Raw genomic sequence first — 26,790 nt, forward strand, 5'->3', positions numbered from 1 at the left:
GTAGTTACTGAATAATAAGCCTTAGCATGTAATAAGACTGTGTATGCATGTAATATGTATGTAATAAGATTTTAAGGGGTCAACTATTTCAAAACAAAATCAAAAATCAAATTTAAACCTGTATGGCCAATACGGCCCTCGGTTTCTTCCGAGGGTCTCTCATTTATCATCTTTCACGGAACCCACTTTCACTGACCAAAACTAGCTATGAGGGTGATCAGAGTAAAGTGGGCGGAGAGGGGCGGAGCTTATGTTATAATGCACGTGTGTCAAGCTCCAGTCCTGATGGGCCAAAACACGACAGCACGCTACCTCATTAAACACACCTGATTCAGCTCATCAGCTAAATAGGCCTTTATGAACTGAATTCAGACAGTGTGTCCCAGTTCATTTGAAGGCCGATTGCGTCACAGCGGTGCGACTAGACTGTCCCATTTTCCTTCATATGCGGCCGAGAAATGTGTCCTTCTTTTCCATGGCAATGAAGGATCCAGCGGGTGGATCCTTCACCAGCCAACATATCTTGAAGTTCACTGCCTGCCGGCGAGGATTTGAGAACATGGCGGTGTCAGCAGAGGAGCGAACTCCGGCTGAAGAGACACTTTTAAATATAAGTATTGGGTTTAAACTGAGGCGAATGGCTAACGATAAAAATGTAATCATCAGTAGCCGCGGTGAAGCATCTCCAGCTCTAATAAATGGAAAAATAAACAACTGAAATCAAAGTTTCCGGCTCCATCTTTAAAGAACTTTAAAAGGACTTTACAGGAGCAGCGTTTCGGATGCAACTGTAAGGGCGGGAACAGCTGTGCTGTGACGCAAACAGAAAATCCACTGTAGGGCAGACTGTCTCATTTCGGTTCAGCCTTCGTGGGCCAAACTAATTTATCTCAGACTAGAAAATATGTGCATTGTACACCTCTACTGTGTGTTTGTACGAATACTACAACTACTTCTGCACTTTTTAATGCACAATTAATGGTTATTTACTGAATTTAACATATTGGACAACAAAATATAAAATGTGGACTGTGCACAGTTGTTGCACATTTTATGTTTTACGTTTTTCCAATATGTTAAACTCAGCAAATAAACATAAATCGTGCACCAAAATTGCAGAAAAATATAATATTTAAGTATGTTCACTATAGAGAATGTCATACTTATCTTCACATATTTTCACAGAAAACGTGTAATTTGACTGGGGTGTTCAAACTTTTGCATATGACTGCGTGTTCTGCCAACATGTTCTGTTAAATTGTTTTTCAAAAATAAACCACATTATGGGATGTGACGCTTTCTTAGTGATCTGTAACAGATTAGATGAGAAATCTCCACAGGCGGTCAGTACTGCACCAGAGGGGTTAGAGTTGTAAAGCTTGCAGTAAGCTGACCCACTAGCTCTATTACCAGGATGCGGCCTTGCCTCGCCTCGCTGAAACAGATCTTTAAGACTGGCCGTATAAAACACAATTATTATACACGCTGACCGAGAGCGCATTTGTACAATCTAAGGGCAAAGGGGCAGGGGCTCAAGACCCTTCCATAGTCTATAATGCTGTCATCCGAGGTGCAGCTGTCTGCTTACTGCAGTGAAGTATAGCACAGTATCACTTTAAGGCATTCTAATGAAATTGTGCAAAAGTGCAGTCGGACTTTCAGACATTCATTCTACCAAAATTTCATTGTCTATGTCCCACACACTGCCTGCCAGCGCATTGGCACAGCTCTGGATGGTCCAGGTGGCCAGAGCAAACTGGTTCCTCAGCAGGTCAGTATCAGCACTGGCAGAGCCCTCCTTTATCGCAGCCAGGTGTGCACGCAAAGCTCCCAGAGTGTGTGAGCCAGAGCCCAGCAATATATGTCTGAATGGACTCTCCAGTGGACAAACATAAGGAGAAAGAAAATCCCTCTCCACCTGTAAACACAGAAAACAAGCACAATGAGCATATGAACGCAACCAGAGGCTGCACGGTACAGAGATTTTACAATGTTTAAAGGGTCAATATTTTGAAGAAAAAAAAAAATAGTGTAGCATGTAAAACATTATTAACGTTTTAAAACCTACCGTTCACTCACCAGTCTATGGAAACTAAGGTGCGGAAACAGCCCGTTTTGAATTCACAGGTTTTGTGATATCATGAAAACCAACACTTTTACATAAGGTTGTATGCAACCCTGGTCAAATGTCATGTTTTGTTGATTTTTCTAAGTGAAAACAAGCTAACAGATCCTCTATGAAGAACACACTTCTGCACATTGTAATGCACAATTACTGATTATTTGCTGAAATTAACATATTGGAAAACAACAAACATGAAACAATAACATTTTATTTTTTTTCCAATATGTTAAACTCAACCAGTAAATATAAACTGTGCACTAATATTAGTCAAAAAAATACCACATGCAAGTGTTTTTTCTATAGAGGTGTTACTAATTACTTCATATGTAAAATGTCTAAGAAACATGTTTACAAGAAAATACGCCATCACACGTGACATGAAACAGAACACGGTCACACGTTTTTTGTGAAAATCATGTTTTTAGGCTGTTCAACCTGCCTATTTAACCTGCAGCTCTTTAGCCCTGCTGAGGTTATAATGAGTGTTTCAGCCTGGACTGCTTTTTGAATGAGGCACAAAACAGAGCAGCCAATCAGAACAGAGGTCTTTTACATGTATCAGTCTTAAAGAAACAGTAACAAAAACAGCCCGTTTAATTCTAAGGATAAGGAGAGGTTGAAAAGTAGTCATGTAAAAATGAAAAAATGACTGACTGTTTTTTAGTACATAAACCCACACAAATGTTATAAGTGTACATACAAGAAGAAGGCAGGATATGCTTCATTTAAAGAATATTGCTTTGCACGATACAAAGCAGCGATTTTATAAAATGGCAATAAAACACATTATAAAACGGATTGTTCTGGTTCTTAAATCTTATTGGCTGAGCCACTGAGCAATGTCCAAAGCTACTGTAAAATGCTTGATATACACACATATAATCACACACATCAAATTTTGTCATGTTGCGTTTTGTCGCTGTTTTACAACACATTGCATCATGCCAAACAACCTCCCTTAACTGTGGTAAAAATCACTGCTGATTTAAGCTTATTAGATTAATGTATTACTAATTATAATCGTAATGACCAGTTTTTCCATCAAGCAATGTAATTCATTAAGCTATGATTGCCAAGCAACATATTAATGGAAGATTAGGCCTATTCTACGAACCGCTCAATGATTTTTAGTAACTTATTAATACAGACTACTGACTACTGAATTCCACTGATGTTTACAAAATCCTGCATAATTAGAAGATGTAAACAATTCAGAGAGGTTTGATGTGAAATGCTCTGTTCTAGAGAAGCTGAAGTGAGAATCAGAATCAGAAACTGAAGTCAGAGTTAGACTTGTTCACAGTGGTGGAGACAAGAACCAGATCTGAAGAGATTAATGTCACTAAAAGCTGCATAGTTAATCGTTAAAATGGTTATTCACATTGTTTTATAATATCTTTAAGCAGCTTTCGGCCTAAAACGTATTTTTTTGAAGCCATTAATGGCAAAGAGGTACATGCAGGGTGTCATAAGGCAAAATAGTCCTCTAAAGAAATCTCATTTTTTGCGGATTTCCTATTATTTTACCATCATCAACATGACATATAAAACTCGTTAAAACACGTTTAGGGTCACTGGTGGTTTTGGATATTAAAAAAAATGTCTATATTTGTGCTGTGGACATGGTTCCTATCACTACCACTCTAAAGAAATCTGAGTCTGTAAGTTTCTCTACAATGATGCATCTCACATCAAACCACTCTGAATGACTCTTAACCACTGAATTATGCAGAAATTATCTATTCTAAGACAAACCATTATATAATAAACAATCTGTGCTTATTCTGTCTGTGAAGTATTGGAAGGTACAAAGCTTTATAAAGCAAGGATTCTCAATTACTTTTTCTTTGTCGTTAAAGGAAACAACAGGAATATCTTTTTTAGTAATGAGTGACTCACCTTCATAATTCGGTCATTGATGATGCGACACTGCTCAGTGTCTTTCAGGTTGCTGTTTTTAATGCTGAAGGTGAGTTTACTGGCAGCGCGACTGTAAGAGCCCATAGCTGAAAACAACCACTGCAGCTTCAGGATCTTCGGAAGGCGGCCAGACTGAAAGAAGAGAGATGTTTAGAAGACCTGAGGTATATTTCGCTGTTGTCGGGAAAAAACCTTGCATCTCCAAATTGATAACTTTACAGGAGAAGGAAAAACGATCTTTACTTTTAATGCAAGTCAATGGAACCAGACGTTTTTCCAACTAATTTCTTTTAACGCATTCATCATGGAATTTACAGACAATGTAAAGGGCAACAGACATTTTCAAATTATGTCAAAAACTGAAAAACGACAAAAATGGAGATAGAGGGTTTTGTTGAAATGTGTGCTTTCCAAAGGTCTACATCATTTTAAGTTAGATTTTGAATGATATAAGCAACATGCAGTTGAAATTGAGGTGTGATGTTTTCAGTTTTAACACTTCATAAAGCCACAGTCAAAAAAGAAATGTGTAAAACCTCCATTTTAGTGCAGTTAGCAAGCTAATAAGAGTATTCTGAGTTTGAGCAAAAAACTGCACATAACTAGCATGACTGGCAACAGTGGCATCACCTACAGAGATGAACTCATAAGCATTTTTTGTTTGATACTGATTGCCAATAGTCCTTTAGGAACACTGGCCCATGCCGATTCCGATCGGGAGCGAAGATGGGTTGATGCAACACTTAATTACACAGGTATAAACACCAAACATGGTTTAAATCGGTTTAACAACCCTAACATTGCAGTGAACTCTCGTTGTGGCTTTCCTGCATCCACTCATCGTCTCCGCTGTTTGGTAGCTTATAGTCAGTGTCGTGTGATCCGTCTCTGCCAGTTCTGTTAGCTTCTCTTACTCATTGTACTCGGTTGGATGATGTACTCTAAAGTGTCGTATTATTATCTCACTTTTGGTTTCAGACTTTGGAAATAATATCGGCTTGGTGTGGATCAGACGGGAATCTGAAATTTTTCACATAAGATGGCACACGTGCATCCCTCTGTCTTCTGTGCAGAGAGTTAGGCCCAATCCCATTTTTAATTTTTACCCTTACCCCCTGTTTTTCAGTGTCACCTTGCCCCTTGGAACTGAGTTATAAGGGTTAGTGGTGTAAATCTTCACCTTCGAAATGGGACCCTCAAATAAAAAAGAGCATTACTTCATTAACAGCTACTAGCGCTGCTCTGTAGGCGACCCTGCCAGTCTGCAGTGACAGAAGAGGAGGGTACAGTTCAGCTCCTCACTGCTGGGCTTTAGTTAAATTTAGGGCATCATATTCAAAGAGGGGGGATGTGAATTATTTATTATCACCCACCCCTAATTCTTCAGTGATATGAAGCTGAAGTCAGCTATTCGCCAGCTTCTTGTTCGAATTTTCCCGTTCCACCTTAAATGGTGCAGCAGTTCTGAATGCCTGAAGCACCAGAATGCAACTGCAGCACCATTTAAGGTGGAACAGGAAATTTAGCTAGCTAGCTACTGAGACATCAGCACTACTAGCAGTTTTTAATGCTTGTTATGAAGAACAGGACCATAATACACTGAAACCATATTAAACTAAAGTAAAACAGTGGTTATCATAATTTTTTAACGAGAAAAGACTCATATTGGTCGGTTTTTTTGGTCACTTGTTCAGCCACCTTGCTGGTTTTTCTTTTTTTCCTCATAACACTCTGTTTGGAGTTAGTCTCTGAAAAACCTAACACTTCACCCTACCCCTCTATCTCAACTAAAATCAGGACACCCTACCCCTGTGTCTGAACGTGCAAAACAGTAAGTGGTACGGGGCGAGGAATGACATGGGACTGGGCCTTAAACACAACTTAAACCAAAGAATAATCGCTTAAAGCTCAAGCCTCTAGCGTCTACAGTTCAAGAGAGATGAATAATCAAAATTAGCACCTTTTTACATGGCACTTATTTTAAGGCTAAAATTAAGACCATGTCTACTTTTAAAGTCTCTGTATCTCAGAAACTAATGAAGATATATGCCTAAACTTTTTCACACCATCTGCTGGGCACAATGAGATTAGTTCATGAAAGAATTAAGCAAATCTGAGGTCAGGAGACCATCAGTGAGTTCACATAGATTGACCCAGTTTAGTGAAGATATGTCCTTCGTTTAGTCAGGAAACCTCACCGATTGCAGACTGATGACTTCCTTGTTGATATGGGCCACATTGGTGCGGACGATGCTGCTGTATGCCTCCACATTCAGTCCGAGGAGATGGTCATGGACCAGCCGAAGAGCCATCTGCCCAGCTATCTCTCCTGCTGTTGTGGTCAAAACAAGTAAGTTCATGGACGTTGCATTATAGAGATTCTCCTTGGTGTCCAGCATAGTGCCAAAGAATGGATATCCTTTATCCTAAAAGAAAAAGCAGATGGCATTTTAGTTCAGGTACCATCCCATGACAAATGTAAAACCTGACTAGGGCTTGTCACGGTTTTGGCTTAATATTGATACCAATTATACTACCATGATCGTCAATAAAAAATAAAAAAAACAATAGTAAGGCAAAAAAAGCCCACAATTATTAGATTAAACACAGAAAAATAGTCAAGTTTTAAATGTTTTTCAAATTCAGTGTTTATCAAAGCAAAAAGTATTTAAATATATATCAAACAAGTAAGTAAATAAATTTAAAAACATCCCCATTCAGCATCTTCTGAAGGGAAGATTTAACAAGTATTGAATAAAAACATCTTTATGGTCGAAATGACACAATGGTTGGCTAAACAGAACTCTTATTCACTAGGGCTACAAAAATGAATATTTTGATACATTATTCATGTGAATTAATTGCCTAATAGTCTATTAATCTTCCTAAATGTGGCCTGTAAATGTGTAGAGTAACACTAAAATGTTTGGGAATATCCTGACAAACTGAGGTACTGTTCACCAAGAGCTAAATTACCACAACAGAAAAAACATGTGGCACTTTGTTTAAGCCTATAATTTTGAGTTATTACAATAAGAAATGAGTATTGGTTCACTAGGTAAACTCTATGTGAACAGGTTTCCGGGACAAGTGCAACAAGTCATGTCCAAACACTGCACTGTTTTCTAGGTATATTTACTTATTTTTTTAAAAATCTGTGGCTTACCATACCAAGGTAAGACATCTTCTTTTGAGACCCCACACATATTATAAACAGTCCAATTTAAAAACTTTATTTGTTCCCAATACATCATTAGCGTTCTATTGGTTCTGTAAGGCACCTAGTGCTTGGACCCCGATGATTGCCACTTGCAATGTAATTTGAAGCCATTGAGCTCTCATAGCAGTTACAGTGTACAAAAACCAAGGTGGTCTATATCAGTTTCAGACGTGAATATGTGAGAATAGCGACCACTGCTAGTGAAACATGGCTCTCTTTTCACATTTATGTAATGTAATCTTTCATCTGTTTGGAAATCGACTATATCTTTGTTAGCTATATAATGATTGTGAGCTGCCGCTGTGGTACGTTTGGAGGGATTCTCTAAGAGCTACAACAATTAATCGATGAATCGATTAGTTGTCAACTATTAAATTAATCATCAACTATTTTGGTTATCGATAAAAGTTACAATTCTCTGATTTCTGCTGCTTAAATTTGAATATTTTCTGGTTTCTTTACTCCTCTGACACACCAAACTGAATCTGAATATCTTTAATGGTGTGGACATCAAAAGTCATTTGAGGACGTCATCTTGGGGTTTGAACACTGTTTGACATTTTTCACCATTTTCTGACAATTTATAGACCAAACAACTAATCGATTAATCGAGAAAATTATCAACAGATTAATCGACAATAAAAATAATCATTAGTTGCAGCCCTATTCTAAGTGTAGACCCCCCCCCACCTCTCAATGACATTAGGGACGTTTTTCGCTTGTGCTGCAAAATTATCATTCAGAAGAAATGAGGTATTACTGAATGAAACTCTTTATCTGAGTGTTTTGGATTTACTAATGAGAGCTCTACCAAAATGAGTTAAATTAGCATATGCAAATTGATTCCCTTATAGGCACAACACAATATATAAATGTCAACACAGAATTAACCTGTAAATATTAGAATTCAATAATTAGACATTAGTTTTTTGGCTTGTTTATCATGTTATTCTATTACTAATGCATTAGTTCTTTGCAACACTATTCCTGACAACATCGAATTAGCTTTAAACTTACAGCAGACGTGGAATACGATTAATAATTTGTTTAGTTTACAAAAGTAGCTCAGGAAAAGTAATAATACTCACTGAGGTAAAGCAGAATGAGACAGAGGGGATGCCAGAGAAAGCCTGGAATGGATAGGCAGGATCAGACATCCTCATTGGTTCCAACCTGAAAAAAAGGTCCCATGATGTCAACCATACCATCCTGCAACATATGAAGCCTCTTTGTTGAAAAAGCTCTTGTTTGAACTTCTGAGCAGCAGAAAACACACATACACAGCAGCTTCCCAGTTGCTTCCATTCACTTGTGAATACAAACTCATGCTGCCATTAGTGGGCGAGGACACCTGCAGTGAAAAAAAGAGGGAATTACCCACCTCTTAAATTGCCTGCCCCACATAAACACATAGAAACAAAGAAAAATACCATGTAGCAATCTCACCTCTTTCAGAGTACTCTGAATTAAGTCATACATCAGTGGGCTTGCACTTGCTTTAAAAAAAGGACCTGTGCAAAGTGTAAGATGTTTAACATACAAATTTTTTTTTATTATTATTTTCATCGCTAAGCAAAAGATCACATACACACCTGTGACAACTCCATCCAGGCTAATGTAGGAGAAAGCTTTCATATTCAGAGAAGACAGGTAGCCCTGTGGATACAAAACCAAATGCTGAACTGATCAGTTCTTACTATACACTGTACAGTACACAAAGGAAAATAAGTAAACAGAAAAGGTTTTCAAACCTCCAGCCACTCGGTGGCGCCCACAGCACCATATTCTCCAGCACTCCAGCTCGCAAACACTACGCTTCTCCTCGGCTTGAATCCAGCTGGAGGAGGAAAGTGAATTGCAATTGTAAAGTGCAAACATGCAGTAACTGTACTGTAATTCTGTTGCAATTATTTTTGTAAGCCTCCACACACCCTGTCCTGACCACTGTTTGTACCTGTACAGTATCATTGTTTCCTGATAAGGTACCATATGTATAACAATGAATTTAAGGAGTCTGGAAGCTGGGAATGTGAGGGTTAGTGTCTGGAACAGGCCTCTGGCTTTGAGGCCTCCAAGGACTCCATCTCCCAGAATCCTCTGGGGGATCACGTGACTCCTGACCCTCCACTGCGCTCCAATCACCGCTCTCTTTCTCCAGAATACTGATCTGTTTCACCTGTTGCTGTTATCACATGTCTAGTTAGTGTTAGTATAAAGCCCAGGTTTTAGACTAGTTCATTGCGAGGTATTGCGTCTTTCATAGAGCTACTGAGCGTTCAGTTGTTTCCGGTATTGACTGTACAGTTGTTTCCGGTATTGACTGATCTTCTGCCTGGTGTTATGTTTGTTTGTACTTCTTGTCTGTTTTGGATTTGACCTGTGCCTGTTTTTTGACGACGACTCTGGATCACGATTCAACCAGTAAAGACTCTTTTTCCTTTTCGCATGCGTCGGATTCATTCTGTCACTTTACAGACGCGCTGAAATGAAAATTTAAAACTGAAATTCAAGACATGTATGACCAAAAACCGAAAAAAGGGTATTTTATTTGTTTTGCTTATGTTTTTGAATAACACACTAAAACTTACAAGGTAATAAAGAAAATTCACTTTCATTTTTTATAAAACCTGCTTTTAATAGGACAAAACTGAGCTGAACAATAAATAAAAACAGTTTGCATTAAATAAATTTTACATAATTATTACAGTAGGTAAGCTACAGTATGTGTTTCTGAAATCCAACGTCCTCGACAGTGGAGAACAGTTGCTTATCCAAAAGAATTGATTTTATTTTTAGCTATATTTTCCAATTTGGCTGTTTTACGTGACTTTTCTAATCATTTCAAAAACAGACTGTACAGAAGGCTTTCTTGTGCTCAAAGGGACTTTGAGCTTCTGTTGTTTTACTGTGTTGTGTGTATCGAGCAGGAAGTTTTCAATGGGTATCAAACCTGTAGTGAAGTTCATGGGTGTTGTATCTACACTTGACACTGTGCATGAGCAGAGATTAGAAATCTCTTGGCTGATGTCCCTCATAGAAACTATGAAATAGTTCCACACGGCTGACATTTTTCCACTGTTGATTTTCTGCTCAAACATTCTGAACGCATGTGTGCTGACCAGCGCAGGACAGCGAAGGAACAAAGTTTTTATTCACTTCGTCTTGTTTTTACTACCATTTAAATATGTTAAGTATAAATAAGTATCAATTTTTCCTATTTCAGTCAAAACCTGAAATGCCATTTTTGTACATGTCTCGGTGGCCAAAATTTTGCTGCATCCCTAGTGTCTAGAGCCCATGTGTCAAACACAAGGCCCATGGGCCAGATCAGGCCCTCGACATGGTTCTCTCCGGCCCGCAGAAGTATTTTTAATTTTCCATTAATATTAGCCTGTTTTACAATGCGCTGTACTACAGTCCCCAGCATGCACTGCAATGTTATGTGTACTCCGACTCTCTTACCCCAAGAACAACCTAAGGGGCAGGAGTTAGACCTCAATTCCACACAGTTCTATGCAATTCCACATCAGTCATATCACCAAACACACTGGCTGGATTTCAGCTGCAGTTCAACCAGTATAAATACTATATTGTGTTTATAATACAAACTGTCAGCAGCTCAGAAATTGAGCCCAAGTACCCTTTATGGCCTGGGTACATTAAAATTTTGGATATTTCAAGTATTCATGTAATATTTCAAGGTCTACTACAAGTGTCTGTATTTTACTGTTGAAGTGTTTGCGTATTTTGAATAAACAATGGTCAGTTTGGGTTACAGCACTACATTCATTAAAAATGAAATAAAAACATTTTTTTCTCTGGCCCACAGATTTTGTTGAGATTTTCTAATATGGCCCTTTTACTCAGTGAGTTTGACACCCCTGGTCTAGAGTTTGACACCTACAGCTACAGTCTGTAAGTGTACACCAGTAAAAATGCAACAATACTTTAAAGCTCTACTTACTTTTACTTATCATTTCGCTAAAGGTCCTGGCTAACTCAACCAGCAAACTGGTGCCAACAGTAGAGCTGGCATATCCAGGACCCCAGGCATCCCTCTGAGCTCCAATCACCACATAGCGATCTGCACCAGAGGGTTAAGAGAGATTAAGGAACCTACTTGATGTGAGTCAATGTGCAGAGTGAAGCAGCATGACTGTACATGCTGGGCCAGTTTACCTGGATCCTGAAAACCTTTGATGACTCCAAACACATTAAGGATCTTTTTACCCACAAGGACATTGCTGACCTCCACAGAGCCTGTGTCATTGTCTCTACCAAGTTTGTATGATACATCTGGCAGACCTCCCTCACCCCACCCACGAGGAGGATCGGGACCTTCCATTTTCCTGCTCAGAGAAATGAAACAGCATAAATTGAAGACCAATGTATAGAAACACCTAAAAAATAGAGGTGGCACCAATCTGATACCCAGTATCAGTGACGGGCTGATAGCAGCAGAAATGCTGGATCGGATATCAGAGGACAAAAAGAATCCAATCCAATTCTGTAACAAATCTAACCTGATACATCACAGAACTACTTGTAATACATCATAACATAAACAATGTAAAGTATCCACATGCAGACTAATGTTAAGAAGTAACTAGTTAAGTTTTATACTAGAACAACAATTTTTCACACATTTGCATTGTCAGTGATTTTTTCTGGGGTTGTTTTGTTGTTTTTTGTGAAAGAATAAAAAGGCTATAGTTTTATATAATACTGCATAATGTAAGCTGTGTATTTCTTACTGCATAATTCAACTGTAACAGCATAAGGTCACTCACTCAGAGTAGTTTGATGTGAATTCTTTGTTTTACAGAAACTTAACGACTCAAAAGATTTGCACATCATTGCAGTTTATATATATACACACCACACACACATTTTGTACGCCGCTTATCCTTCTGGTTCACCGGGCGGGGGCTGGCGGGGGGGTGCTGGAGCCTATCCCAGCAGCAACTGGGTGGAAGGCATATATATGTGTATATATATTTAAACTCAGAAGACGCATGGTGGTTTTGGATAGTTAATAAAATGGCTATAGTTGTGTTGTAGACACTGTGACCCCTGGTTTGTATCACCACCACTGCACAGAATCAGATTTGAAAAGCTTCTTTAAAATGAACCATTTCACATCAGCAACTGAATTATGCAGAAATTCTGAATACTTGATGGAGTTCTCCTTTAGATGCTTCAGTTAAAAATAAATCATTTTACAGTTTTGCAGGTTTTAAAAGAAAGAAATATCACGCTGGTATTAGAGGCCAACAAATTCTAAACACGTCCTTGATTTTAGGGACTTTTTCCAGGCTATGCGGCTTCCCAAACCTCCCGTCTGTGTGGCGCTACACCATAGTTGCAGGGTCCCTGGGAAGAGGGACCTTCCCCTACAACTGGGGAGTGTGTGTGGGTGTGTTGTGTATTGTTTAATTTATTGTTGATTGTGTATTTTCTTGCTCTTGTGAAGCGTTCTTGAATTTGAGAAATATGATATATAAATTAAATGTATTACTATTATTACTATTATTATTAGTAGTAGTACTAGTAGTAGTACAGCTACAGTGTTTATTTTATTTAAGACTGAGTTTTTGCTGTTTGAGTTTACAAAATGCGACGGTTGCGATCTGACAATCGGACAGTAAAGCATTACTTAACTAAAACAGGTGGAATATATAACTGAAATCCAGAATCTAAATATAAAATCATTTTGGACAATATAATAGTTTATCAGAACTGTAAGCCGGTATCGGCAACAAAATGTTCACATCTGTCGGGCCCTAATTGACATTAGCCATTACTCAAAGTTTCTGTATCGGTATCATAAAGAAAGACCAATATCCTGTCATCTCTACTGAATAATATTACTGGTGAGGTAAAACTGAAATCATCAGCGTCTCTTGCTGTACCTCATGATGGCTCCAGCTGTGCTGGCTGTAATGGTTTGAGCAGGAATGGCTGGCAGGCCGGAAGACTTTGCTGGAGGAAAATGAGTGTTATTGAAAGATGGAAAGCCTGGAGTGTACGGATCACCACAGCCAAGATGGACCTGTGGAAAAACATAAAACTTGATTAGTTCATGGTAAACGCAGTTTACAATTAGCTTATGAAGGAACCTTTTTTGGGTTCTTGAATTTTACCGTGTTGGGTCCGTCCATGTGAAACCATCGAAAGCCTCCTGACTGAGCATCTCAGATTTGTTTAATGTTTTTTGAGAAGATTGCCATTGTGCTAACTTTAGGCTTCTATCTTCCCCTGCAATTTTTTTTCAATCCCTCACAAAAGTTTTGCGTTCCCTTGCAAAATCAACTGTGTTTGCAAGAGAACAGAATCATGTACAGTTAAACACTGACAAAAAGGAAAGCTAAGGGTTTTTTTCACAGTGTGTGCTTCAGGTTTAAATAAAAAGTTAAAATCAGCCAAAAATTTGCCAGTCATGATTAATAATCTTTATACACAGTACAGTTACAAAAGAAAGATGAGCCAAACACCTCTAAAATGAAATAACAGCACAATTACAAACAGTAAGTAAAATGAGTTATTAATTAGGCATATACACCGATCAAACATTATGACCACCTCCTTGTTTCTACACTCATTGTCCATTTTATGTGTTGTGCTGGTACGAGTGGATCAGACACAGCAGTGCCGCTGGAGTTTTTAAATAGTGTCCACTCACTGTCCACTCTATTAGACACTCCTACCTTGTCAGTCCACCTTGTAGATGTAAAGTCAGAGACGATAGCTCATCTGCTGCTGCACAGTCTGTGTTGGTCATTCTCTAGTCCTTCATCAGTGGTCACAGGATGCTGCCCACTGGACGCTGTTGGCTGGATATTTTTGGTTGGTGGACTATTCTCAGTCCAGCAGTGACACTGAGGTGTTTAAAAACTCCAGCAGCACTGCTGTGTCTGATCCACTCAGACCAGCACAACACGCACTAACACACCACCACCACGTCAGTGTTACTGCAGTGCTGAGAATGATCCACCACCCAAATAGTACCTGCTCTGTGAGGGTCCATGGGGGTCCTGACCACTGAAGAACAGGGTAAAAGGGGGCTAACAAAGTATGCAGAGCAACAGATGGACTACAGTCTGTAACTGTAGAACTATAAAGTGCACCTATATAGTAAGTGGAGCTGATAAAATGGACAATGAGTGTAGAAACAAGGAGGTGGTCATACTGTTATGCTTGATCGGTGTGTATCTTTATAATTTTGCATTTACCTGAAACTGAAGAATAAAAGGTTCAGGCAGGAACTCACATGGCCAAACAGAGCTGTTCCCTCATCAAATGTGTAGTCTGCAGGATCTGGGTAGATCAGCACAGCGCTAGCGTTCACACTGGCTGCATTAGCGACCTGTAATTTTCAATAAGTGGAAATAAACTCAATACAAAAACCACATAACAGACATAATTCAAATCCATCAGTTTAGCTTTAAAAAATATATATACATAAAATATATATATTTAACAAATTAAATGCCAACCTTTTCAGCAAAACTAATTTTTCCAGCTCTGACTAAGACGATCCTTCCGCTGGGGTTGATATTTAAGTCCTGCAGCTGTTTGAAGTCGCCCACTTGTCCATAATAGGCATACAAAACTGCCCCCTGTAGTAAAATAGTGTATTTTACTCATTCATGTCCAGTAAAAAACAGTCAGGCTTCACAGAAAAGGACTTAAATACAAACCTTCACTAATCCATTTGCACTGTAGGCCAAATAACCAGATTCTTCAAACGTTGCATCACGGAACGTCACTCGGTTTGTGCCACGTGTAGGACCCTCCTGGACATTAACAAAGTGCTCATCAGTCCAGGGCTTCATGTTGTAATCCTTGAATATTTTCAAAACTTTTTCGCCCAGTTTCTCATCTCCTAGAGATCCTGCCTCATGACTGTCACTGGAGAACTGACTGAAATAAAGAGAGGGAGGTTTTTAGTGTCATAACCCAACTGTGGACAGAGTTTGGACAGAGAAAATAAACAACTGTACTTGTTCCACAAAAAAAAGGTCAGGCTTAAGTATATTTTAGGGCCAGAAATACATCAGTTGGCCGATAAAATGTATGTATTTATTTATTTATGCATGTATGTAACCTTTGTTTAACTAGGTTAGTATTTTTATTGTTATGGTGATATAAATCTCTGTGATGTACAACGTTAATGATCAAATTATTAAATTATCTCACGTGCAGCACCAAAGTAACATAGATTGATGGAGATGTACCATTAGAAGCCCAACCAGTGCTTCCCCGTGCTGGACTTGAACTCCCTCACCCATGTGGGGAAAGAGTAACTGAACCATTCAGCTAAATGGCCAATTATAAAACACACAGCAGCCGGTAAAAATGATTAAAACATGACGGCTGTTCTCTCTTAGTGTTGTGTATAAACTGCATGGACTGTATAGTAGAGTGTATGAAGCAGTAGTAGCTACTGTTACAACAAACCTGCATCACCATAAGAAGCTTTTTATTGAATGAAATCTATTTATTCATTTATTTATTTATTTTGCTTAAACTGAAAATACAAATGTATATATTTATTTTTGTCTCTTGTCCGACTGCAAACACAATTTAAAAAGCTGTGAATCCTGAATGTTTTTAGACTGTAGCACTTTATGAAGGTGGCCTTCACTATTCAAATAGCATTTAATGCTTTATATTAGTGATGTGTTTGCAGTTCTGGTAGCTATTGATGTTTCATTATTTTTATTTTGTACAGTAGTGAGTTGTTCATTTGTTTATTTTATTTTTTGTTGCAATTTACTTAAAGAGGAGTTTGATTTCTGTTTACACAGCAGAAAATAAATCTACCGGTGGTCCATCCAGTCAGAGGCACACTATTTTATTAATAGCATATCGCTCATATCATCATGATCCAATGGCTTTATCCAACAACATTACATTTTATGTCCATATCATGCAGCCCTCATCATGTCAGAGATTAAAAATCTCTTTTACAAGTTATTTTATAAGTCGCACTGTGCTACATAACAGAACTACATTTAAGTATGTGATGCTGTTTTGCAGAACAGACAATGCACTTCATATTTGCTCTCGTTTAGGGGTTCAATATTGTGAGAGCTCATGGTATTTACTAAGCATGTGACAATACAGTAGCATCATGATGTCGCAATGCATAAATTGTGACACTGCATGAAGGAGATATAAAAATATATAGTGGAGAACTTCTAATATGTCTTCTTAGTGTGCTGAAGTCTGTAGTGCTTTGAAAGCTGTATTTGAATGAGATACACAATCACAGATTCTATCAAAGCAGTATACACCGACTATGTATGGTTTGAAGGGTCACACTAGGAAAATGCGTTAACAGAGTAAAAAATTGTGACGCTAATAATTTATCATATTAACACATTATTAACACATTATTAACACATTTATTCTCAAAACCCTAAAAATTATATCAGCCAATATTGTCAGAATTTTTAGTTCTGTGAATCAGTATCGTATCGCTGACACAATTTTCATATCGGTCTGGCTCTAGAACATTTACCTGAGACTCTTTTCAATGCTGCTGGTGGTCAGTGTGGTTTTTAAAAAGGCTGTAAGATTGCTCCAGTCCAGGAAGACATCCGTCTCAAGTGGGCCATTACCATCGTCCTCAGAGGACTCGGACTCTATGCAGATCGGAGAGATTCTGTCTGTCTTTGGATGAGCAAGATAGCCGATCAGGAACCCTGAAAGACACAGTCATAACACCATAAGTCTTTTTTTTCATTCTGGTGTGATCAAAGCTTCTGTCAGGGAAAGTATTCTTTTGGAAATCCTTATATGGAGTCAAAAGTAAAAAAACAAATACAATATATCAAAATACATGGAATCTCACAATTTGTAAAAAAATGCAACAGACTCATATCATAGCTCAAATAAGCTCCCCAGACAAAAAATTAGTCATCTTGCATGTTTAAAGTGGTACTAACTCCTGCAGATGGCGTGGCACAAGGATGATGGGACTATAAATACCTGCGGGGTATTCAACAGGATTCATGGATTGAGAAGATGTGGCACAGTGCAGTGAATGTCTCATTTGATGTGTGGAAAATGATTGCTTCTAGAAGTCTAGCAGGTCCTTCACAACCAATTTCTGAAAGAAGTCTCCGCAGGGAACGGCATACCATGAACATATGGAGCAGAGCGGAATACAAGAATTGCTCACTTCTGCTCATAAAGTTGCCGGTTACAGTGGCCAAAGAGACACAAGCACTGGACTGTTCATGACTGGAAACATGTTATCTGGTCAGATGAATCTCGTTTCTGCCTATATGTGAATGATGCTAGGCATCGTGTTCTCCTCAGGAAGACTTCAATGAGGACTGCGTGCAAGGTGTGGTTCAAGCCTCAAGCTCTGTGATGTTCTTTGGGGGTTTTAACTGCACAGAAATGGGTCCTTTTGTTGAGGTGACAGTAAAATTGAACCGCAGTGTCTACACTGAGCTGCTGGACAACCAGGTTTTGCCTTTTGCTCATCATCTTACCGAGAAACATAAGATTCCTATCCCTGTTTTTCAAGATGACAGTTCTCGCGTTCACAGGGCTGCAAATGTGACTGTGGCGTGACAAACCTTAAGGAGCGTTCACACATCTGGACTGGACCACAAAAAATCCCCAGATTTGAATCCTTTTGAAAATCTGGGGGACGACCTGGAACAGCGAGTAAGACATCAGGGAAGGCATCCACGAAATCTGGCCAAACTGAATTCTTTGTTGCAAGAGTGGCTGAACATTGATGTCGCCTACATCCAGAAACCTGTCCAGTCCAGGCCAAATCGAATCACAGCTGTTTTTTGTGCTCGTGGAGGTGGTTACACACTATTAAGTACGTTTCAGTCACACGTGACTCATTTTTTGTCCGGTGAGCTTATCATAATAATACTGTGTCTTGGGGCTTCCAGTTATTCCCACATATAATGGAAGGGACTGGAAAATAAGTACAGTAACGTGGGGGAACACGGCCCCCAGCGTAAGACACCCCCCGTTGCTTTCTCTCCCAATCAGTTTTCAGAGCTTCTGACCCCAGGTAAAGGGCACCTTGTCCTAATAATGATAATGTGCTAGAAAAACAATACTGTCTGCTGTTCCAGTTTATTTGTGCTGTGAGTTGGTCTATATATCACCCTGTATATGTAACACATGCATAGATACAGTTTAGCTTTACAGTAAAAAACCACCGTCATTCAAGGGGGAATGTAGACGTTTTCTCCTACTATTATAAAGGTTCGTAAATTGTTTGTGGCTTGTTCTACTAAGACCTCTTTAACTGGCATATAACCTGTACATTATATCTCATTTATACGAACATTTCTTTAAAGAACCGTCTATTGAAAGGTTGTTTAGATGGCTAAAAATGGTTCTTCTATGGAATCGCTCCTAGAGGGCCTTTTTTAGCATCCTGACATGTCTCGTTATGTCAAACTGCCAAACTGAATGGTTCAAAGTTGTGCTGGGAGGCTTCTTACCAAAGGCAAAGATGAACAAAGCTGCTGTGACCATAAAGCAGATGTTTCTTGGAGAGTGCTGGCTGGGTTTGCTGGCATGTGACTGATGGAAGTGATGGGTCACCTCATCCTCCTGATTCATGTCACCGGACAGGACCAGCTCTACTTGACTGCTGTTGTCCTCCATGTTCTGGAGCAGGGGGGAAGCTTAGGCAGAAATGGGGCTCTGAGCAACTGTGGACATGGCAGCATTATGTGAGGGTTAGAAGCTATTATGCTGTTACACTGTACTGTGAGCTGCCTAAAAGCGTGGTCTGCGGGGAATTTGGCCCACCAGAAAGTTACTAAAATGTATCTTTTTAAATTTTACTACCCAAAAAAATTATTTTTAGATTTACCACTATTTTACCCTCATCATTTACCACTATTTTTACCATCATCATACCCAACATTACATATAAAAACTCATATAAAAATTTATTTTAAAAGGACACGTGTAGGCTCACTACTCCTTTTGGATAGTGAATAAAATATATTTACTAAATTTGTAGGCATACTGACCCCTGGTTCCCTGTCACCACCACTGTAAAGAAATTGATGAGTTTTTTTTACAACGAATCATTTCATATTAAACGACTCTGAATCTCTGAATGACTTTGTTGAAAACCAATGACTGAATTAAGAAGAAATTCTGGAAAACCAATGGAATTCCCCTTTAAGTACACTCTTGAAAAATGATGGTTCTTCAAAGGTTCTTTTGTAAAGAAAATGATTCTATATAAAGCCATGAACACTCAAAGAACCATTTGCATGCTTACATGGTTCTTTGCATGGTAAAATGGTTCTTTAGATTGAAGAATGTGTTATATACGGTTCTATATAGCACCTTTTGGAAAATGGTTCTATATAGTACCAAAAAGGGTTCTTCTATTATTACAGACTTGACATCATGACAATAGCAGTTGTGGGCTGGGGGTCAGGGTACCAGCCTTGTGGCTGAAAGGTCACTGGTTCGATCCCCTGAGCTGACAGGACATGACTGAAGTGCCCTTGAGCAAAGCACCTAACCCCCAACTGCCCCCCCCCGGGGTCTGTGGATGGGGCTGCCCACCACTCTGGGCAAGTGTGCTCACTGCCCCCTAGTGTATGTGGGTGTTTCAATGCATTGATGGGTTAAATGTGGAGGTCAAATTCCTCTGTGTGCAAGCACAACTGGTCAATGGTTCTGATTTGGTGCTACATAGAACCCTTTTTTAGAAAGGTTCTATATAGAACCATCGACAGCAATCTGCAATCTGAAGAACTTTCCATGATGCAAAGAATCCTTTAATCATGCAAATGGTTATTTGAGTGTTCATGGTTCTATACAGAACCATGTTCTTTACTAAAGAACCCTTGAAGAACCATCTTTTTTGAGTGTGCACCACAGGTTGTGGGATTTTTAGTCGGGGGGGATTCTTTAATAATCTGAATCACAGCGCAAACACAATATATCTAAATTCACACTTAGAGTCCCTTGCAAAACAAAGGATTTCTTGTACAGGGTGTCCCAAAAAAACGGACATGTTTCGTAGTCTAATAACAGCCAATTCTCCCTCAAATGATCTCAAATTTGAACAAAATGTGTAAAAACTAACCAAGTTTCATTTTTAATGTCTTTTTTCAGGTTGAAGAATGGCGTCCACTAGAGATGAAAAGGCATTTTGTGTGTTAGAATATACTCCAACACAGTCAAACAGAGTGTGCAGCGGCATTTTCGAAAAAATTCAATAAAAATGCACCAACTGGAACTGCGCTGGAGACTGTTACACAAGACATGCTACAGCGTGTTTGGCAGGAGCTGGACTACCAACTTGACGTGCGTCGTGTCACAGGCGGTGCGCATATTGAACATTTGTGAAGCTTTGAAATCGGTTATAAAATCTACATCCCTCTGAATTTCTTGTTCGAATTTTGATAAATAAACCTTGTTTTGTTCAACATGAAGCCTGTTTAATTTCGTCTGCCAGGACATGTAGTTACTCAGATAGTCACAACTCAAATGATGTGAATCTTTTTGGGACACCCTGTATGATCATTTTTGCTTCTATGTAATATTCCTGTATAATATTGTCTCATAGAAATCTATAATAATGCTGATCCAGTATCCAGCAGTAAACAATGGCAACTGTACCAGTTATGAGATCCTTATAGGACCCCCTTTCTTATCCATAAGGGGTTCTTTATTATTTCTTTCTTTCCACTCGAAGGAAGAACAGATAGTGTCTTCAGATAATCCTCCCTATGCAGCCTTCCTCCCGATCTACACTCTTACAACAGACATCTTCCAGGGTTCTTCAGTAAAGGCAATGCTTCTACTCAGAACCATGAGTTCTGTATAGAAAAGGGTTCTTATACTGCTACAAGCTTCACAGCAGAACACTGTCTGGTGCTATACAGAACCCTATACCACATATTCTCTACCAGTCTGAAGAACCATCAAGTTAAGAACCATTAAGGCATGAAATATAGAACACAATTAATAGAAATAGAACCTCTCCCTTTACTAAAGAACTTTTACTACAGACATTTTTGGAAAATCAATGGATTTGAGAGCTGGTCTTAAAAATGAAGGTTCCTCAAAGGTTCTTTAGTTAAGAAGATGGTTCTATAGAGATCCATGAACAATCAAAGGACTCTCTGCATGATTAAAATGGTTCTTTGCATGGTGAAATGGTTCTTCAGATCAATGGAGAATGTGCTGTAGATGGTTTTATGTATATGGTTCACTAAAGAACCAAAGTGTTGAAGAATGTAGTTTCCTGCGCATCAGCAAAAACTAACTTCCCCTTTATGAGCTCCTGAAAAAACTACAAATACTGATAGTTTTTCATTATTAATCATTTTCTACTGGACTTTTTTCTTCTTGGCTGAGAGCTTAAAGGCATTTCACCTCAAATGCATAACTCTCTCTGTATATTTGTGTACATACAAACATGTTTTCTTACCTAGAAACCAGTTCAGAGCAGATCATTCAGTGCGAATCACGGTAGACACGGTTTGTCAGCTGCAGCTGGAGCTGCACAACAAGCGCTCAGCAGTCATGTGACCGTGTTTCGCCTCGTTTCCTGTCGCCACGCGCCAGATAAAAGTCATAAAAGTCCCCGAATTAAATCGGAAAAGAAAACTACACCGTTTTTGTATGAATGTAAAAAGGTCTGTGCGCATACTGATCTCACTCTCAGTGGAGGATAGACCACACTCAGCAACAGCTTCAGCTTCTTTATTAGCACCAGACACGTCAGACAGAGTGAGCGCTCAAAGTCACTCAAGCTAGTGGTCCCCAACCCGGTCCTCAGGGCCCCTGAAGACGGTCCACATTTTTGCTTCAACTCACCACATAAAGACTATGTGGCACCGAGTCCTAAACATTTCTTAAATATGAATACTTCAATCTGTAAAATTCAGTACTAATACCAGAAATAACAAATTCTTTAAAAAGTGAGCACTTTCGATACCCTAAATTGTGTTTTATTTCTGCATTTTTCCACTAAGACGGGATTTCCTTTTCTTTTTTTAATTACTTGTGTATTTTTTGATGTACAGATGTTTTTCATCCTTCAGTTATTTGTAGTTCAATTATTTGTAGTCATTTCCATGTTTCTGTTTGTTTCTGATATGTGCAAACTTTGTTTTCTGTAAGTGCAGCGAATATAAAAAAAAAGTTAAAATGAAAAACTTTTACAGGTCATTTGTGATCTTTTTTTTAACTTGATATGCTGGAAAAAAAAAAAATGAAAACATGGACGCCACACACTACCGTAACTGAATTATTATATATTATATTATATTATAGCCTTCCGCCCAATGACTGCTGGGATAGGCTCCAGCACCCCCTGTGACCCAGAAAGATAAGCGACTTAGAAAATGTATGTGTGTGGGTGTGTGTGTGTATTGCATTATATTATATTATATTCATTTCTTACTTCATTCAAAGACCCCATTAGGCCGACAGTCATATGCAAAATTTTGGGCACCCTAAATAAACATAAACTGTGCATTAAAATTTGAGGGAAATGTCGTATTTAAGTGCGTCTCTGTTGAGGACTTGCAACTTATTTTCACTTTGAAAATCAGCAAACACATAATTTGACCAGGGGTGCCTAAACTTTTGCACACAACAGTATACTTATATTACACCCAGTAATCATTTCCTTTCGGTTGTAATTAAACCTGTGCCATCTATGTGATTTCTACTACACACTTGTAGTACACACAATGATGGTTCTATATGGAACCATGTACAGCAAATTCCCCATCAGAAGAAGAACTCCTTCACGATGCAAAGAACCCTTTAATCATGCAAAGGGTTCTTTAAGTGTTCATGGTTCTTCCTTCAGGACTGATAGCAGTTCTTTTGTACTTTGCACAGTAAGGCTCTAATGTGAAGAATAATCCAGTGAATTTCAAATGCTGAGATTGTGTTTTCTGTCCTAAACCCAGTTAGACAGTTAAACAGAAACTGTAAGTCCCTTAAAGGAGGAGAAGGAACACTGAAGTGTTGAGAATGAGCTGCTGAACTGATGCGTGTCTGCAAAATCTGCAGAAGAGGAAGCAGGATTGGGATTAAAACGATGGTGTGGACTTTATACTGTAGAACATACAGTAATAACAAACACAAAGACTAACGTGATCCGGATAGAGTCTGAGAAGAAGCAGTAAAACATATTACACTGACAAATGAGCGAAGCAGGACATCAGAGTTAGAAGCCAAAGCCCTTTAATGTGTTGTAAATATTTATTGCATTAAAGAGTTTATGTATTGAACATCTTTGCACATAAACAGGTAGGCAGGTGGAGTGCTGGAAGCAAATTACATACATTTCTTTTAACAAACGTCTGTGGTTTTGTTTTTTGTAGATGCATCAAGAATGATGTCCCTGCTTTTTAAATTCCTTCTTTATAATAAAGTAAAATCCCAAATTCATATTGGTATTACATTTATGAATTTTGCATCATAAAAAGTAGTTATATTAATTCTGAGTCAAATATATTACCACTCTAAAATTGTTGAGTACAACATATTGGGTGTCCAGACTTCTGAGCTGATGGACAGAATGCAATTCAAGGACAGAAGATCGAATTGTGTATAAAATAAGCCCTGCATAAAAGAGGAGGGAAACAAAATTGAATCTCGAAAAGCTTCTCATATCATATAAGGCGCAAACAAAGAACATAAAATGTCAGAAACTAAACCAAAAGAAAAGAAAAAGAAAAAGAAAATACAATATGTACTACAAAATCATACAAATGCCCATCACAGTATCACACCGTGCATATTATTCTCATCTACATCTGATTCTTCTGATTCTTTTCTACGTTCCATGCGACTGCTGAAAAGGAACTGCTAATAGCCGACACGCGTGGGACGGTTCCCATGGTGACTGTGCGCAAACGCGGATATGTACAACATTATGGGAAACACTGTTCCCGATAATTTCATCCACCCTACAGTGAAATATGAGGGGCACTGCCCTCGATATCAACACGCTGGTAGGCAAAAACTACCATCATCTTCACATTATGGAAGACACTGCTCCCGATAATGGCTAGGATCAGGAAGAAAAGTGTTCCAAAAATGGAGAGGCGCCAGAGAGCAGCCCGTTAGTCTAGTGTGGACGACAGCATAAAGACTACGCTTCAAGGAACATTACAGAGAATGGTGCTTCTTTAGTTTCACTACTGTAGCTAATGTAGCTGTGGCCATTTTATATGGAATTTCACCAATTTTTCAAAATTAAGCTTACAACACCCTGCATGTACCTGTCCACCATGAATATATGTTAAATACATATAAATATGTTATATAATATGTTATATAATATGTTATATTTTAAAACAAAAATATAATATATAAATATAACATATTATAAAATATGTTATATTTTAAAACAATGAGTTTGTTTACATGCCCTCAATAATATGATCATAATGGGATTTCTGCAGTTACGTGATTACTCAAATGGTCATTTAAACAGCGCACTCCGATTTGTTAGAGTAAGGTCTAGAAATCCGATAAAGGAATCTGATAATGGATTTAAGCTCAGTAATCAGATTTCTCAGTGCATGTGAACTCTTACTCTGATTTCTTTCGCATTTCACAGTCTGCGCATGTGAAAACAGACGGCAGTACTGGAAATAAGCAAGCAGCGTCGCCGCGAGACGCAGCAAAACACTTTTGGAACAACACTGAAACCAACTTGATGAAATGAAGGATTTAAATATTCTTCATCTTCGAGATGATGTATATTCATATTTTCAGGTAAAGTGGCTCAATTAAAAAAAAAAAAAAAAGAAGCTGTGATGTGAAGTTTGAGTTTTACATTCTGTTTACGTCACATCTTCTTCTGCGTGTTTATTGGCTGGTTGCAAAGCAGAAATCTGATTATCGCCTGTCTCAGAGTTTCCCCATTATCTGATTACTCAAGTGCATGTAAACGCGTTGATCGGATTACTGACAAAATCTGATTTTCTGCATTCATAAGATTATTAAGTGTATGTAAACGCACTTAATGTCTCAGACATCAGGCCGAGTATTCGTAGCCACTTCGTCTGTATAACAACTTTCTGTTAGAAGCATTCAGCTCTTCAGACGTCTGGTTCCTATCGCCACCACAATGAACAATTCTGACTCTTTCTCTTTCACATTAAAAGCACACTGAATGACTTTGTTTACATCTTAAGCATTTAATTATACAGAAATCTTGACAAATTAGTGAAATTCACCTTAAGCTTTCATTACTAGTCATCTTCAATTACTCGTAGCTCCAGCGTAAAACTAAAGAAGCAAACTTCAGACATCAAACACGCCTCGGCTAATAAACTGAGAAATATTCCTTCAGGTATAGTCTTAGCAAAAGTCATTGCAACGGGACTGTCCTTGGCCGTAGCTTTTTGGAAACAGGTTTACCTCCGTAGCAGATGCTGCTTTGTCATTTCGACAGTATAACTGTCATAATTATGGAAGGCACTGCTTCCGATAATTATACATTTCTTTAAAAAAGGCGTTACAAAATGCTATTTATAGTGAACCCTGTCACTGATAAATAAATATAAAAAATAAATAGAGATTTCAGTGCCACATTTTGAAGCCTCTGGTTAGCCCGTCTTGGATGGTCCATTGGAATTTTAGCATGCAGCCAGAAATTAGGAGGCTTCCTGCTGCTTTTAGGTCTATTTTAACAGCACTGAACTCTACAGTCAGGAGTGTCAGAGACAGCAGAAGAATGAAAACGACTGTCCTCTGTAGCCCTTGCCTGTGTGAACTAGTCGCCGGCTTCCGCATTCATAGGATTTTTGCATAAGGTTTTCCTTACAAGGCATCTGGAAGACTTGCTCAAATAAGGTAAGAAAAATCCATATAATTCCCTGATTGTTAGTTTTGTGTCCAAAAACAATCAATACTGAATGTATGCCTGACCTTGGAGTTAAAACAGTCTACATTTTGAGCTTCATCTGCCTTGCATAGTTAGCATTTTGACTGCATTTGTTAAGAAAAATACTGTGTGAGGTAATATTTGAGTCGGAACTACATGTTCGTGAAGCACCAGTATGAATATTAACAGCTTTTGCCTTAATATTACAGGGGTTTTTCTTTTCTTTTTAGAGACCTGAACTTCAATTTTGTTTGTTTTGCATTGATACATAATAATCTGAATATTCAGCTTATGGCAACTCTGTACTGTATTTCAACCCAAAGTTTTATCCTAAAGCTATTTTTATAAAACTCTATAATGTTATTGTGTCTTGGGATCACTGTGTTGGCGTTTTCCTCCACCATTTCTTTCCAGTAAATTTACAGTAGCATTTAAAAGGTTCCCACGGTCTTCAAAAATCCAGTTTTAGTTCAGGAAGATTTCTCTCGTTGTTTGTTAGGAGTGCAGAACTGAAAGAAAATGGTTGTGAGAAAACTAAAGCTAAACATACTCTTTTCACAAAAGCACTGGCCGCCTGAATGGCAAGTTAGAAACAGACAGAACTTCTGGTTGAAATACAGTACAGGCACTTTAATGTACCTG

The 26,790-nt window shown here is 38.5% G+C and overlaps 1 protein-coding gene across 1 annotated transcript; it reads right to left on the minus strand.

The window, feature by feature from the left end:
* Positions 1-21,866, minus strand: LOC118797437 (transferrin receptor protein 1-like). The gene is made up of 17 exons (XM_036556793.1): positions 21,721-21,866; positions 18,755-18,967; positions 16,792-16,975; positions 14,966-15,188; positions 14,762-14,884; positions 14,536-14,631; positions 13,178-13,317; positions 11,445-11,614; positions 11,230-11,349; positions 9,017-9,102; positions 8,858-8,921; positions 8,712-8,776; positions 8,546-8,616; positions 8,354-8,438; positions 6,244-6,471; positions 4,025-4,177; positions 1-1,918 (listed from the first exon to the last, which is right to left on the minus strand). Exons 2-17 carry the CDS (start codon positions 18,918-18,920, stop codon positions 1,667-1,669), a joined length of 2,226 nt encoding a protein of 741 aa, XP_036412686.1. The 5' UTR covers positions 18,921-18,967; positions 21,721-21,866; the 3' UTR covers positions 1-1,666.
* Positions 21,867-26,790: the final 4,924 nt, after the last annotated feature.

The sequence above is a fragment of the Colossoma macropomum genome, unplaced genomic scaffold (genome assembly GCF_904425465.1).
Source record: "Colossoma macropomum unplaced genomic scaffold, Colossoma_macropomum, whole genome shotgun sequence".
In the NCBI taxonomy this organism is placed as follows: Eukaryota; Metazoa; Chordata; class Actinopteri; order Characiformes; family Serrasalmidae; genus Colossoma; species Colossoma macropomum.